We start from the raw sequence: 16,596 nt of genomic DNA on the forward strand, positions 1-16,596 counted from the left end.
GGACAACTGTCCATAACGACTGAATGCATGCAGCCCAATAAAAAAAATAATAATCGATTAAAAGAATGCAACAGCAAAAAGTAAGCCGCAAAGATTGACTAAGACACGGCAATATGTGGTGGGAAGTGTAGTGGCATGTGTAAAACGTTGGACAACTGTACCAACAAGAAAAACACAACAATGCAATGCAGCATGACAAATGTGAGCAATGAGCCTTAAAAACGACTTAGACAAATGAATAGCATTACATAAATACATTTTCAAGGGACAAAATCAAGCTGGACAGTCATAATTCCTGCATGATCAGCACTGCTGCCAAGCGGGGAAAAGCCAAGCTGCTGCAGGGGACAGCGTCATTAAAGGGCAAAGCCTAAGGCAAGCAAGTGCTCAAATGAAGATGCTGGTTCTTAAATATGTGCAGTGGGCATGAATGAGAGGGCGACATGGGACCATCTGCTTCCCCCCTCCTCCTGACGGCTGCCAACATGCAGCATGGTGGAAGATCATATGAACAGCGTGCAGCGGCACCACAGCTCCTTTTAGTTGCAGTCACTTTGCTGGCGTACTTTCTCAAGCTTTGAAGGGAGAGGGAGGAGGGTCACACTCCATCCAGCACATTGGAGCAACACACACCAACTTCAGCACAACAGGGACCACTAGCAGTTGAGCGACAACTGTGGCCAGCCTCCGACTCGTTTTCAACCTGGCTTTGGCTCCAGGCAAGCCACAAACTCCGGACAAAAAAAAATAATTCTCATAGCAGAGGCAACAGCCAGGTTGCAAAAGGAGTCACAGGAAAGGCCTCCAGTATTATGAGACAAACCTAGTAAGCAGCACACTGGGCACATTTCTGGGCAACAACTAAGCCTTGGCATAGGGAATATCCTAGGCAACGCCCAAAATGAGGAGGTCACAGCTCATTCATTCACCGGCTGCCTGGCACCATGGATTGACAACCATGCTTTTTTTTACCGACACACTTACACACATGCAAAAAGAAGAAACGGAGAGCACATTCGCACTTGATCTTTGCACTGTGAAGCAACATGGTTGCAGAGCTGTCAGACAGCAACAGCCTTTTTATGCTACAAGGTCAAGTGCAGACACAGATACACACAAATGAATAAAGAACCTCTTGTATTGCACAAAAAAAAGAAGAAGCCCCAATCAGTACTTTCGATCCCAGAACTCAATTTTGGTGAACATAAAATTGGCCCAAAGCAATGTCACACACATTAAAGAGAGGATCAGAAGAAATCCCAAGAGCGCACACAGGGTTTTGAAACTCCGCAACCAAGCATTTTGTCAGCTTTGCAGATACCTCTTGACAGACTCCAGAGCATGCAAAGACGACAGCCACACTCAACAAAGTCCCCGCCCAAGGAAAAAAAAGTGAAAAAGGAGAAGAACGATGTGGTGCCACTTCTGGTCGTCATCCTGGCAGGCAGCATGAATGCATGCTCATTCAGAGCTGTGTCCACCTTCAGATGCGTCGCCTCGGCAGATCGGGCATGTGCGGTTATTCTGGAAGAAAATACAGCAATCATAAAGCTCAAACATCACATGAAAAATATTACAAAGATCTTTGGAACGAGGCTCACTTATCTCGGAGGTGAAAACACTCAAGGAAAACTTGAGCAAATACCATCAGAGACGTGTTTTCAGATGGTTCAAGATAGAAATATGTTTCAGTGAACACACTGTGAAACGCGAAGTTTTGAACATTAACTTGATTAAATTCATTCAATAAAAATTACACATTGTTAGGAATGGCCGTACGGGGTGGCAACGTGCCAGCTTTCAGCCCGATGCACGTGTTCGAATCCAACCAGACGAGGCGCACTTCAGAGAACTGTGGATGACCGGCAGCCACATGGCGCGCGGTCAGCTCAGGAATGTGGTACTCGGCTGCGCCACCCGGGACAAAGAGTTCTACGAAGCCCTCTGACATCGGCTCCGGCCCTTTTCACCTGTGTGTATGTGCGGCACGTGTATGTGAGTCATCATCCTCCTCCAACAGCCCTCGCCCTCCTCCAAAAGGGCGGGTCATCTACGGTTACGTCGAACATTGACATCGAACGATGACTGGACGAACGTTTCCGTCCACTGGGACTCAAGGGGGGGACCAAGGACTTATAAGCAGCGGTTGCCGGCTGCTAGAGAGTGCTCGTCGTCGGGAGCCGAGTGCTCGTTGTCATGCTAGAAATGTACTCGTGAGCTGTGTGCTCGTAAGCTGTTTGCTGTATGTTAGTCTTGCGGGCTCCATATGGGAGTCGCGCTAGACTGCCAATGTATCTTGCTTAAAATGTAAAATATGTAAACAAATCCTGTTCACCGAGTTCCTCTCTACGACCTTCAACTCCTTCAAATGGTGGCAGCGGCGATATCGTCCGACGTCTCCTATATCTGGTTGACGGCGGTAGGATCGTCCGACGAATCTAATAACATTAATGTATTCCGAGACCATTTATATTGTGAAACCTGTGTAGTTTTAACTGGAGCACAAAGTAAGTGTAAGACAACTTCAGCAGTTCGTACTTATAATTCATAATTTAGCTTTCCCTCCTGTGAAAGTCTAACCATTGTTGTATATTAAGTTTTTGTGTCCATGTTGTACACCATTCATATTCATGGAGCAAGATAGAAGTGGCAAAGTAGACCGCTTAGGTGTGGACACGTAATATTGACATGCGTACTTGTTTATATTTCACAGGTGACAGTTTTCACCGGTAACAAATGTTAAACAATCTCTTGGTGCAGAATGCACCTGCATGTGTCGGAAGTTGCTCTCATGTTATTGATGGTTCTACCCGTTGTCTGATGTCACCGAAGCTAGTGTAATCTGATTGTATGTGCGACGCGTACTGCGTAGTACTTTCTGGAAGACACGCGGACATCGGTTATGGCTGTGGAACCTTCAATGACTCACGTATAAAAGCTGATATGCTTGACCCGCAGATCAAATTTTGCCGATTTCTGATCGTGTCGCCGCTATTGCTATGCTTTGAGTGTAACTTGCTTTTGTGGGCGCAAGTTTACCCAATAAAAGGTTACTTTTGTCCTTCACAGTTTTGTTGCTGTACTATTCAGCGTCACTACTATGTGACATCTGGTGGAGGTGCTAGTGTGTTTATATATGGAACACCCTCGGAAAGCAGCGATCCAAGTCCGACACCTGAAGACAACATCAACATCGCCAAGGACCAGCAAGCTAGCCATAGGCTGCAAGGACTGCTACTAGAGTACGGGCCTCTTCCCAAGAAAACCACAGGTATCAAGGCCAAGTCAACAACCCCGACGGCTGTCCCTACTGCAACTACCTCGGGAGCCACCAACCTCCCATGGATCATCGGCTGAAGGCCCAGAAACCTCGGTCTTGCCGACCTTTATGAGGGTCGTGCGTAAGGAAAGGGCCATGCTAGAAGTCAGAGTACAATTACCCAATGAGAACCTCGCGATTTTCATGGAGGAGATGACACACCTGTTCAGACATGCCAACCTCGATATGCGAGAAGAGAAAACAGTTCCCTTCTTGATGAGGGGTGTCAAGCAAGAGCTCTTTGGTGGATATGCAACCCATGCAAGACTGTTGCTGAATTTGTGTCTGAGGCCACAACCATTGAGAAGACACTCAATAAGCGGACAAGGCAATATAACCATCGAACGCTGACCACAAACTACACCGATGTTCAAGTACTCAACCACGACAACCTGCGAGAGACCATCAGAGCAGTCGTTCGTGAGGAACTGCAGCTCTTTCCAAGGTCGCAGCCTCTAGTGGCCTCAATCACCGACATTGCCAAAGAAGAGGTTCAGCAATGACTTGGGGTTACTGAAGTGCAACCGCCATCGCCACAGCTCGATGTGTTGACATACATCGCCGTCACCTGCTGCCAGATTCCCCCTTTGCGCCCACACCAGAGCCCCATGACGCCGCGATTCCGTCGTCAGGCGCAGCCACCGCCACCACCCCACCCACCTGTCAGCCAGCGAAACGCACCGAGAAAGAAAAGACATTTGGCGCGCCCCTGACCACCATTCGCTCTGCTACCACTGCAGAGAAGCTGGCCATGTATACTGCCAATGCCCATACCGCGACTTGGGACTGCGAGGGTTTGCAGTCAACACGCTGCATCCACAGCTTGGGGAGTGACCTCGTGGCATCATCGAATACCTCACCGCCACTCAATGGAGCTCTCGACGACCATCACGTTTGTTGTCACCAGGCCACTACTTGCCCCCCCTACCCCCACCCCACATCGACCATACCCAGGCCCAGCCCGGAGGCCAGTCTGCAAGCCCATATCTGGAAAACTAAAAGCAGCAACCGATTTAGGTGCGGTTGCTGTTTGTTGAACTGACAAAAGTCCTCTGCCGCCTTTGAATGGCGAAAGGACTACCTCGACAACATATCAATGAGACACCGCCACCCTGACGAAGCCTAGAATCAAAGAAGACCCGACAATGTGACATTCCAGCCACAGGTCAACACGATGCAGCCGTGATCTAACACCAAGACCTAATTGCAACTCAAGACAAAGAACCACCGACCTCCACGTGCTTCTTGACGGCCAAGCTGTCACCACCTTAGTGGACACAGGAGCCGACTACTCAATCATGAGTGGACCCATCGCCGCCCAGTTGAAGAAATGACTGCATAGGAAGGCCCAAAAATTTGGACTACTGGAGGACACGTAATAATGCCGACTGGAACCTGCATGGCAAGAATTACCTTTCATGACCCAAAATTGGCCCAAAGCAATGTCACAACGTCAATGGCAGGGTAGGTGTCACATAACTACCCTGCCACCTTCGTTATACTCCAACAGTGTTCACGAGACGTCATTCTCAGCATGGACTTCCTGAACCAACACAGTGGAATCATCGACTTGAAGTCGAAGCCGCCGGAGAGCTCCCGTAGTCACCACGCCTTGAGTGTGCTCAAAGATCAAGTAAGCACCTCGTCTCACTCCAGCACTGTCATTTCCATCGGTACCGAAACACCTGCAGACGTAAAAGGCGTCAACGAGGGAAATCAACGTCTACTGCTTGATCGGTAAACTTGCATCGCAAGAGGGGTCGCCTGACTGCATGGAAGAAAAGCGAAAGTGATGCTGACCAACTTCAGACATAAATTCAAGCACATCAACAAGGGCATGACGATCGCATACCTCGAGGAAATTGTGGAAACCAACAATGTGTTTTTCCTCTCGGATTTTGACGAATCCACCTCAACGGCCATAGTTCCCGAACTGGTCTTCGACATAAATCCAAGCCTCCCCACAAGTAAACAACAACAGCTCGAAAGTCTTCTTCGACGATCCAAAGACTGCTTTTCAATGTCATCAAAAATTAGGAAAACACCAGTCGCAAAGCATCGCATAATAACCAAAGAATCTGTTCGACCACTCCGCCAAAGCCCTTAAAGGGACCCTGAAACGATTTTGACGATTTTCTACAAACGTACAGAGTCGTTAGGGTAGGTCCTTCTGATCATTAATTGACACATCTAAGTGCTCCGCGTAAAGCGTGTAATTAATTATAAGGCTTTAAAAATGTGCATCGCTGCCGATCGCAGTACGCTGCTCGGCGGAATTTTAAGTCGCCCCTACCCATATGACGGAAATCACCCATATGACGTCAGTGGGGCGAGCTATCCGATTGGCTGACCAGAGCGCGTGATCAATAATTTTTCCAACATTACGGTAAACAAATGATCTTCGTAATAGTTGGAATGTCAGTTAATTTGTTTTTATAAAAAGAAAGTAACATAAAGGGAAGGCACAAGAACAATATTTCAGTACACTTAAGCACTTCCGGCACACAGCAAGCGTCATCGGCTTGTGTTACAACGTACTCCATTTTGACAAGAGCACTGCGGTCAGAGTCGGTCTCAGTCATTTCTCGAGCACTATGATTTGACTTTGTTGCCTTGTGGAGTGCAAACCTAGCGACTGGCAATACGTCAAGCTGCGACATCGTGTCCCTCTACAAGGCAGCATACGAGCGAACCCGCTGCTGCACATCGGACTGCCGCTATCCGATCGGCGCCAGTATTTGCACGTTTGTGGCCGTCACATTACACCGGAAGATTACTAACGCAATAGCGTTTCGCGAGTCCGGTATTAGGGCAAACGCAAGCGCAAGGGTACAGGGTCTGGCCGCTTGACTGTGCCGGGATGAGCCATGAGATGAGCAGAAGGGCAAATGTGAATGGTCTGCACGGTGCAGCCACCTGGTGGCACAGAGCTCAACCATACACAGTAGCAGCAACGAAGTGTATTCTTCTTTGTTGCTGGTGCGTATTTTTCGCAGGAGTGTAATCATCAACACATTGTTTTTATAATTGTTTAAAATGTTTTACACTTGGTTAGAGCAATATTAGCGCTTTGTTTGACTGGTTAAGCGCTGTGCCAACAAGTGTCTGGACCGTGCAGACCGATCAGGCTGCTCACGTACGTCTACGCTAAAGTTCCTTCATCAGCTTGCGTTTATGCCTCCAGTAATTGGCCGAAATGATCAGCTTGCCTGTGGTTACCGGAATACTGGACACGTTCGGCGCTACGACAGAATGCTCGCAACGCACGCTGCTTCGATAGCTCTCGGTCGACGGCCAAGCGGCTAGCGGAGAGTTCTCGCGCGGGAGGGGGCGTGCTCCAAAACAACCGTAAGTGAACGATGCGACGTCGCATCGTGACGCAGAACCAGTGAAGGCGGAGCTTAGCGCCGCTCGCTCGGCGAGTTGAGGGGGAAAAGCATGGCAAGGGAGGAGGGTAACTTCTAAACGCTTGTAGCTCTATTAATACGTAATGCTTCACTTAAATTGTGGTGCAAATGTTCTACTTAAGCTGTACCCTACGTGCCTACAAAATTAGTCCAAACCATTTCAGGGGCCCTTTAACAAGTGTCGACGTGAGAATGAGAAGCTATAAGGCAACAAGTCGACGAAATGCTGTGCGAAGATATCATTCAGCCATCGAAAAGTCCGTGGGCACCTCGTGTGGTCTTAGTGAATAAGAAGGATGGAACACTGTGTCTCGCATCAATTGGAGAAGCAAATCTCGGGGAAACTGTCAGAGATGTGCGGAAATCTCAGATAAACTTCAGGTAGGCATAATCTATACTTCAAAAGATCAATATATCAAATGATTTCACAATCCCCTTTGAGTTTACTATATCCAGAATCACCTGTATTCCATTTGTAGACACAACGCAAAAGAGTAAAAACGGCGTTAGCATCCACCGAAACGAAGCAGCGGAGTTTGCATCGCCATAGTCATCAGTGGAAATTGTACTTGAATGACAGCAACGTCAGAATTCTGTATGCCTATTTGCGCCTTTAAGCCTTTATTCTTGCGTTTACCTCTACGCATAGCACCGGGATGGCGGCGTGCATTCAGGACTGCGTAGTCGCCATCCACGATTGCGTCGACAGTGGCCGCGGTTTCGTCCGCAGCGGCTGCAGCAATCAGTGATTTCGTTTTTACTAGGTACGTGCGTCGGCCGCGTACCTTCATAACTGCAAAGTGGCCATCCATGATCACGTCGATAGCAACCGCGGTGGCATGCGCAATTGCAACAAATGGTAGTTTCGCGTCGGCCGCGTGCCTTCAGAACCGCAAGGTCGCCATCCATAAATGCAACAGCCGCGATTTCGTCTGCAGCGGTTGCAGCAAACAGTAACTTCATTTTTGCTCTGTGCAAAGCTGGCGAGGATGAAGAGCACTGTTTACATCACGATGGGCGGCGACACTGGTGAAAAAATAATTAGGAGTGTGCGAATATCAAAATTTTCAAGTATGAATCAAATACGAATACTGAACATCGTATATTGAATCGAATATCGAATAATGATATGCACATGCACTTATTAGTAAGTTGGTTTATTTTAACATGTTGGAACAATGGAATTACGTTGTCATCAGTAAAAAAATTGAACTATTAAGCAGTCATACTAAAGGATTGTGTACTTGGAAGATTCAGTTTTTTCCACTAGTTGTCCTCACCAACCTGTGCCTTATTATACCACATCAATTTCCCATAAACCCAGAGGCATTTGACCCTGTACCAGCTGTCACTCATAGCATTTGCTGTCAAGCAGTAAGTTCAGGATTGGGGTTGGAACCTGCAAAAAAGAGTGCACCCTCGCTCGCAAACCAGTTCCCCTTGTTACTGAGAAGCTGGCTTTCCTGCACCGCTCACATGTAAAGTGGCTAAGCATGTTTTACAGGTGAAAATTCATCAGCAGCCTGTAATTATCGCAAAATTCAGCATGAAATGACGCAGACTTTCTTAGATCAGATAGAAATAAACGCTAAGAACCGCATGCCAACAATATATTCGATTTATTTCAAATATTCGAATAGTTAGTTTTCGAATCGAATACGAATATTAATAATGTAATATTCAACAATATTAGAATATTTGCACACCCCTAATTGTAATCAAGATAGGCGCGCTTTAGAGAAAAGCAGGTCTCAGAAGAAGACGAGTACTGTGGCCGTGCTGCCAAGGAAATCGATCGTGAGGCCTTTGCCACAGCGAGCGCTAATCAGTCACAAGATGACGAGAATTGCAGCTTCCGTACTGCTTTTGTGCAAAATAGAAACAGGATTTGCCGATTTATTCAGTAAATAAGGGCATGTTGACATAGTAAGCAGCTGTTTATTGTTTTCTTGATAGCCTCAATAATTCGAGATTTGGTTAATTCGAACATTTCTTTTAGACCCGTGAAATCCGAATTAACAAGGTTTTACTGTATTGTAACGGGCACGTGGGGCATGTTAATGTGTGATTTGCAGTTTAGCATGTCACCGTCGGCATGGCACAGTTTCAATACAGGCTGGTTTGCTACTACACTGCTTCAATTTCTACTTTAACTGGAATAAAAACGTGCTACAAACATTTCAATGCACATAAGAAGCACCGCTGCAGGTCAGGTGACATAAGCATTTAGGCTTAGTGTGGCGAATAATATTTCGAAATCTATTCCACAAGAAAGTCACTTGTGACACCTGCATGCAAAAAATTTTTCACGTGCCTGACATTTTGTTTGTGTCAAGATGCCATTTATGATGCACGGTGCTTATAGCAATAGCTAGCCGCATGGTCTGCGTGCGTTGCATCACAGAGCGCAGATCAATGTGCAAGAAAATAGCTTGTTATGCACAATCACAAGTTTATCAAAAGCAATGGAGTTGTGAGATCAAAAATAACACTCCGAATCGCAAACACCAGAAGCCCCACGCAGACACGGCGGCAGTGCTACTTCGCCCTTATCCCCCTTCTTGGATGCTACTCGGAATTCGCACGTGTGATCACGCAGCCATGTTTATCTGATGCCTGAATTTCTGGTGAAGTTTTAAACATGTTCCTGGCACAACATGATAGCCAATAAGATGGTTATGAAGGCATGTACAATTATTTTTACTTTTAAAACACACAAACCTCAATCCACACGAACTTCACTCAATGCATTTTTGAACTGCAAACACAATGTAATGCAGGCATTATGGGCCATCTGGCAGACTAAGTGTTGAGGAGCCACACATTGAATACCTTGTTTAAATGATCCAGTAATTTGTTAATTTTATTTGTGCCCATTAAATAATATACTGTGTGTAGCCATTCACTTGATTCATAGCAACACTTATACGAGTCTGTGCAGAAGCACATCGTTGGAAAGAGGCGAGAGGTTCCACAGCACTCTTGGAAGGCCGATTGGGTTCCCCAAGGCCAAAAAGATTGAAAAACCCTGTGATAAACCATGCAGCAATGGGTTAATTTTAACCACCAAAGGTACTTAAAGCTTTGCATACAAAAACTTCCAAGAACACAAGAATTTCTACATTTCACCACCACCTACAGCTACTATGGCTGCATGGAAGCTTCTAAGAGTACCACAATTTCCCACAGGTTTTGCAAGGGACACTCATTATTTTACAGTCCAAAGGCAGTCTTCCAGAGCTTTCGTAATATTTTCACACGCACCTTTCAACGACCACTTAAATATGCGCGAGCCCCGTTGTATCCATTCAGCAAGCCTGCCCAATGCAGCCAATGGAGCTTATGCTTTTGAAGCTTTGTGCAACACTCGTCACTGGATGCCAGCATCAGGAAACCTCTTTTTGTTGTTAAGCACAAGTGCGTAATCATGTAGAGTGGCAAGCGTATGAAGCCACAGGCTTGCCATGTTCTGGCAGCATGCTAACAAAAGGATCAAGACACGCAACAATGGTGAGGATGGAGTGGCGTTGACAGCTGCATTAGAGAGAGCAGTCATTTTGCTGACGAAAACTCAATCATTTGCAGCCGTTTTAGTGGCATACTGTGGGCTTTAGCGTCAGCTGTTACTTACCCTGCAATAACAAAACAGCCCCAGCCCCCTTCTAGGCAATGTTGACTGTGAGAGCAGACAACTGTTACAATAAAGTTATGGATAAAACACAGTGATTTCAACTGTTCCTTAAACTTCGTTATAATGAGATTTTACTTAATTTAAGTTGCCAATTTAATTACCACTTAAGTTCATTTAATTACCACTTTAAGTTACCACTTAACTTAAGTTGGAATTATAAAGTTCATTGTATCTAGACAATTCAAAGAAAGACTAAAAGCAAACCAAACTTTCTTTTAGGTTGGTGCCATGAAAGGGTTTAGCCGTGTAACAACTAAACCAGCAACACTCCTTACGAAGTAAATATAACGGCCAAAGACTAATCTCTACAAAAGCTTACACCTACTATGCTGGATTTTATATAACTTCCTCGAGTAAAAGTTGGTGCTGCAAAAGCTCTTGCTTCATATGCTATGTTCCTGTTTTGTATGTTTATAGGGTCACAATGAAGAGGGGTAGAACATTACGAACACATCAGAGAAATTCAAAAGGAGGAGTTTAAGCATGGCGATGAAAAGTTATGGTGTGACCTGATACCCAGCACAGATATCGCAATGCACTCTGTCATGACATACTGCACCCACCTTGAGCCACTTGTCAACGCATCGAGCATGGAATTCGTGCCCACAAGGAAGCACACGCAGGACCTGTCGGGCCTCAAAGTCGCACATGCATACCACACATGATGTCTGCTCAGATTCGTGCGTCTCAGGATTGAAGCGGTACGACAGCAGTTGCTCAATCTCTGCGCAGAGAACGGTACAATCCATCATCACACCAGAAAGCAATTAAAGATTGTAAAGGATACACTGCATGACTATATAGTAAAAAGACCACCAAAGCTGAACACAGATGCATTGTTTCCTTTGGAATGCAAAGCTAATGCTGTCTGGCTATTTTGTCCAGCCTCCATTACAATACTTTTACTTTTATAGCTGACAACTAAACCACACCGCACCATGCCCCATGAAAGCCAGGCCTTGACATTTAGCTTTAAACAACACAATGAAAATGACTCAGAACATACCTGCTCTTGGCAAGCCACGTGGCTTGGCTTCTCCCAGCCTCTCGGCCAAGCTCAACAGGGCTTCATAGTTCTCAGCTGCTGGCGACTCGGCACTTGCCATTTCAGGCGCATACGCTGGCATTGGGTTGTTGGACAGCATGGCACTAGAACCATCATAAGGCCACCAGCTGCATCAGTGAACATGCACCTCAACAGTATCAGCACAGTTGGGAATGTCTCCAGGGTATGTGCATGCAGCACACCTACGACCACAAAGACATAAGGTGACACAAGGCATGCTAAAAAACATTGTCACGGGCAGACAAAGAACACACTGCCAAGTATACCAACATTTGAAACTAAAAGAATTTTCACAACATGTAATGTACATGTGCACAACAGCTGCAAAAGGACACTTGCTCCCCTACCCCTCTACTCCGCAACTGTTAGCATGGCCTACATGAAAATGTGCGGGCACTGTGCCACACTCGGCATTCACAAGTAGGCACACTGAGTGACATGGAGTTACTGAAACCCCACGTTCTCAATGTGTGAACAGCCTGTAATACAGGTTAAGGAATAAGCAGTACACACTTTCTGTAGCAAGCTGTCTTACCATACTTGCATAGCATGCCTAATGGTAGAAAAAAAACAACCTTCAAATGAAACTTGATTTGATGTAGGAAATTTTTTTTTGCACCCAGAAAGCTATATGTGGGTATATGCAAATCAAATCAAATCTTTATTTCCACCATGTACATTACAGATGGAGAACAGCGGAAAAAAAGCTGCCAGTAGGCAGCTTGACAAGTCCACAGTCCCATGTAATGACGGCGTTTGGGCAAAAGCAATGAAAAAAAAATGCACATTCAATAAACAAACGCAAACATTTCATCGACGCAGAACAAAAGTAAAACACAATGGTCCGAATTAAATGCCAGGATAAGTAAAATAAGTTTTCAAACATATATCTAAGGTTAGCAGTGGAAAATCAATAAATAAAAATTAACAAATTGATAATGGTTTAACAGTGAGGGCAAATAACAACATAGGCGTTCCATGCCAGAGTTCAAACAGGGTGCAACAGCATTCCAATATGCACCATGTGTGGTAGCATAATGCTCATTTTTTTCGAAATGTGCCAGTGTACCCAGGTTGTTTATATTATATCTCACTTCATATTTAAACCTAGTACTCAAACGATAGTGATATAGATTGTGCGCCGCGATAACACGCGTTCTATGGAAAAAATCTGCAGTTGTTGCATTATAACCAGCATTGTACACACAGCGTAGGTATCATTTCTGCATAACGTAAATTTTTTGTAAGTTGGAGAATGTAGTCGTACCCCAAACAAGTTAGCAGTAGTTAACATGTGAATAGAAAAGTAAATTATAAATCAGTACTTTAAGTTTTGCAGAAAGAATGCATCTGAGACGACCAATTATTCCAGTTATTCGAGCTAGATTTATCACTAGTAAGTTCACATGAGATTCCCAGGACATGTGTGCAGTAAATGTCACACTAAGGCATTTTAAATGGTCAACAATATCAACAGAACGAGAGTTGAATTAATATCGGCATGATGAGGGACTGGCTTTATTTTGGCCCGAAAGATAACTGCTTTTGTTTTATTTTCATTGATCTTCATAGAGTTATATGAGGAACACTGTTGTAGCTGAACTATAGTATCATTACAATTAGAGATAAGGTGATCAATGTTACCACCAGAAAAAAATAGCAAAATTCAAGACCCTACAATGAATTATTTTCTTGAGAGCCTTTGAAAATATTGGCAAGATAGATACAGGTCGGCAATTGCCAAGGTCATTTCAATTTCCCTATTTAAAGAGCACTACTACTTAGGAAATTTGTATACTACGTATTTCACAGGCAATGTGGATCAATCTCTAATAGTAAATTCCACTATTTACATGAAGCAGTTACCTCAGCATTCAAGCAATCTCTCGGATTTGGAAAATCCAAATGAGCCAGCAGAAAGCAAAATGCTCTAAACCTAATGCAGAAGCTTCTACAAGCAGCTGATTCAAAAAAGCCATATAATTTCTGTTGAATAAATTTTTTATGATTATCAACTCAGCTGCTGCTGAGATCTGTCGTGAATAAATGTTTACAAAAGCACAAATACTTCTCTCAGCAATGATAAGAGATGCGACATAAACAAAGGCTAAATTAGTGGTCCAACAGCAAAGCAAGAGGGTGTTCCACCACAGCGTGAACCCAAGTGGCCTATGAAACAGAAAACCCATTCCAGATCAGTGGAATACTAATACCATCACAGGTAAATTAATGTCGGTTTTGAGTAAGTGTACATTGCTTCAGTGAGTACTATTTTGGCAGCTTGGTGATAACATGGTGAAATAATGTTTAGAATTGATGGCTAAGAATCAATAGCACCAAAAGCACTTGGAATTATTATTTGACTTTGGAAAGTAGTGCTCACTGTTGCTTCCTTCTTTTTTTCTTTGCAGAACGCACCTTATACAGAATTCAGAGAAACTGCTAGCACAGTAATACCATCGCAAACCTTGGCAATTTCCTCATTTACTGTAATGGACAAAGGAAAACCGCATGTCAGACAATAGTTGCAGCTAAGATGGCCACTTTTGTCCACTAAAACAAATATGCTTTCAATAATAATAGTGCTAGTGCAAAAATACTTAACTCTTCACTTTATGCGCTCGCCCTTTACTTTTACAATCAATGTCGAGGCCATGCGCGGTTTAAAGATGGATGAAGTGAGGCAAGTACACTAATTACACTTGCCACCAAGTGCATTTTGTAACGAGTGTCACTACAATTTTTTGTATGTCAGCCTCAGAATGAAAATGCCAAGCAACACTAAATTTTCCCAAGTGAAAGTGTAAGACTCTACCATAAAGCAGAAAAACCTGCTCCAGAACAACCAGTGGAAATTATCATATTGAAGTGGGTTAGGAAGTATGAGTTGTCATTCAAAAGTGGGCCTCTCAACACGATTGGGCGCAGCCCAATTGTGTTCACAGGGGTGGGAGAACGATGGGAGAGAGGCGCGTGAGGCCGAAGAGCGGAGAAGGCTGGAAGACAGGTCTATTATACGAGTGCACGGGGGCCATTGGGGTGGTGGGGAGGGTGCAGTGGCTTGCATTCCTCTTTCTTTTTAGAGCGCAGCTTTTAGACGCCCGTTCCTGCGGCGAGTGGCGGCGTCCCCCTTAACCAAGCAAACGAGCACAGCGAAGGATGAAAGATCAAACGGAGAGTGCAGCGGGAGATGAAAGACAACGATAGCAAAGAGAGTGCAAGGAGGAGGAGGGCATGGCGAAAGTGTGAGAAGAAAAGCATAGTGCCACGCAAGGCGGCTCTACAGCGACGATGGGTATGAGATCGTGCCACAAGAGCACGTGTCATTTGTTCACCGATGACGCCATCGGTGATGACGCCATATATGGAAACGAAGCACTGCATGAGCGGAGGTCTTTCTGCGGCAGCTGCACGCACCGGCTCACCAGGTCACCCACGCACTGCCTCTCGCAATCTCTCAATTAGCGAGGCATTCATGCCACATTTCACTCCATTTGCAATGTGCCGCACAAAAAAGTTTGTCCGCACAAGCCAACAAATCACGAAATGAAAACACATATAAAGCTACACTCAAATTTTACATTAAGGAGCATCGTAATCTTCGGTGAACTTTTTCCTTTCAAGAATTTCACATTCCATTACCTTTCAGCATGGATACCTAGCAGCCAGACTTCATTATAACTGATAATGTGGCATGGGAACATTGTAGTAAGTGGGTTATTTCACCATAGAAAACACAAAAGTTGACAGTGCAGCAGCTTCTCATTATTATAACCGATATAGTGTTAAAAATGATATGATTATAAGCGGGTTTGACTGTATAACAATTACGTGTGTTAACTTGACCAATTATGCATTTATTTTGCAGATATAAGGCATAACGGCAGGGACAGGTTTTGCTGGGGCACTCACCAAAGAATGCTTATGTACACTGCAGTCCATGGTTCGAATCCCAGTCAGAAGTGTCTTCTTTCATTGTTCTAACACAACCAATCATGTACTATTACACTCTTATAACGATTACATGTGTCAAGTTGACCAATTATGCATTTATTTTGTAGCTATAAGGCGTCATGGGACAGACGGATTTTGCTAGGGTACTCGCCAAAAAATGCTTATGCATTAATATCAAACGAGGCGGGAAGCATCATGTGGGCAGAGCTTCTCTTAATGCGTTCAGTTTTGGTATCGAAGTAGGAAAAGGCAACCTTGAATACCTGGGCTATGGATGGCACTTCTAAATTTGCGTAAATTGCTAGCCTCCAGCAACGCCACACTCCTCCAATACAGCCATTGCAATGTTCGCATTAAAACCAATAATTAAAAAGTTATGTCCTCAATTTTAGTTAATTAACAAACAGACTGCAACGACTACTCGATCATCTAGTGTCCAATGCGCTGAAAGAATGACTAGTGCAGAAAGCACCATCACATCTGTTAAATTTTATTAATTCTGAAAAATCTGTTTCATTAAAATAGATCACCCAGTATAATCTGCTCAAGAGCTATGAATTGGGCCAGTTGGTGCGTATTCATTTTTCTTGTGCTAAATATTGCAAGATGCAAGGAGGGACGAAACAAACACTGGATATGAAGCGGACACCTCTTCATATCCAGTGTTCATTTCACCCTGCTGCGTCTTGCAGTACTTAGCGCAAGAAAAATGAATAATCTGCTGATATAATTACAGCAACTTTACGTTACACTAATTTCTGGGTACAGAAGTTTTTTGCTCATGCTCTACAACTTGAGTCATGCGCGTAACAACAATGCGGCATCTTTAGGGTCAAAGAATTTTTGCTATGTACAAGGTCTAAAACTGAAGAAGACTGACCTCAATAGATGACAGCGAATGGACCACAAAAGGCGCTTTGGATGTGTTTTGTCCGCTAGTGTTCATTCACTGTCTATATCAGGAAAGACTATCTTTGGCTGGATGGCTCAATGAAGATGAACTGTTGTAAATTAAGTCTGTACTTTGGATGAAGGTGCTTGTAACAAGCTGCTCACACATTTCTCTCGAGGAGTTTCAGATGGATTTTTTAAACAGCTTTCATGCACCAGAGCAATGCAGCTCTTGTGCAAAAAGAAAAAAAAATATATTTTTTAAATA

General features: G+C 44.4%; 1 protein-coding gene across 5 annotated transcripts in view; it reads right to left on the bottom strand.

Moving 5' to 3' along the window:
- Positions 1-1,120: 1,120 nt before the first annotated feature.
- mura (murashka) overlaps positions 1,121-16,596 on the bottom strand; it is a 194,007-nt gene continuing 178,531 nt past the window's right edge. For all 5 annotated transcript variants that reach the window (XM_065433167.1, XM_065433168.2, XM_065433166.2 and 2 more), the window contains 3 exons: positions 11,424-11,590; positions 10,981-11,141; positions 1,121-1,524 (listed from right to left, as the gene is read on the bottom strand). In XM_065433167.1, the coding sequence (XP_065289239.1) occupies positions 1,462-1,524; positions 10,981-11,141; positions 11,424-11,590 (391 nt within the window). In that variant the 3' untranslated portion in view covers positions 1,121-1,461. The remainder of the gene's footprint in view (positions 1,525-10,980; positions 11,142-11,423; positions 11,591-16,596) is intronic.

This window comes from Dermacentor albipictus, chromosome 1 (assembly GCF_038994185.2).
Source record: "Dermacentor albipictus isolate Rhodes 1998 colony chromosome 1, USDA_Dalb.pri_finalv2, whole genome shotgun sequence".
NCBI classification, from domain to species: Eukaryota; Metazoa; Arthropoda; class Arachnida; order Ixodida; family Ixodidae; genus Dermacentor; species Dermacentor albipictus.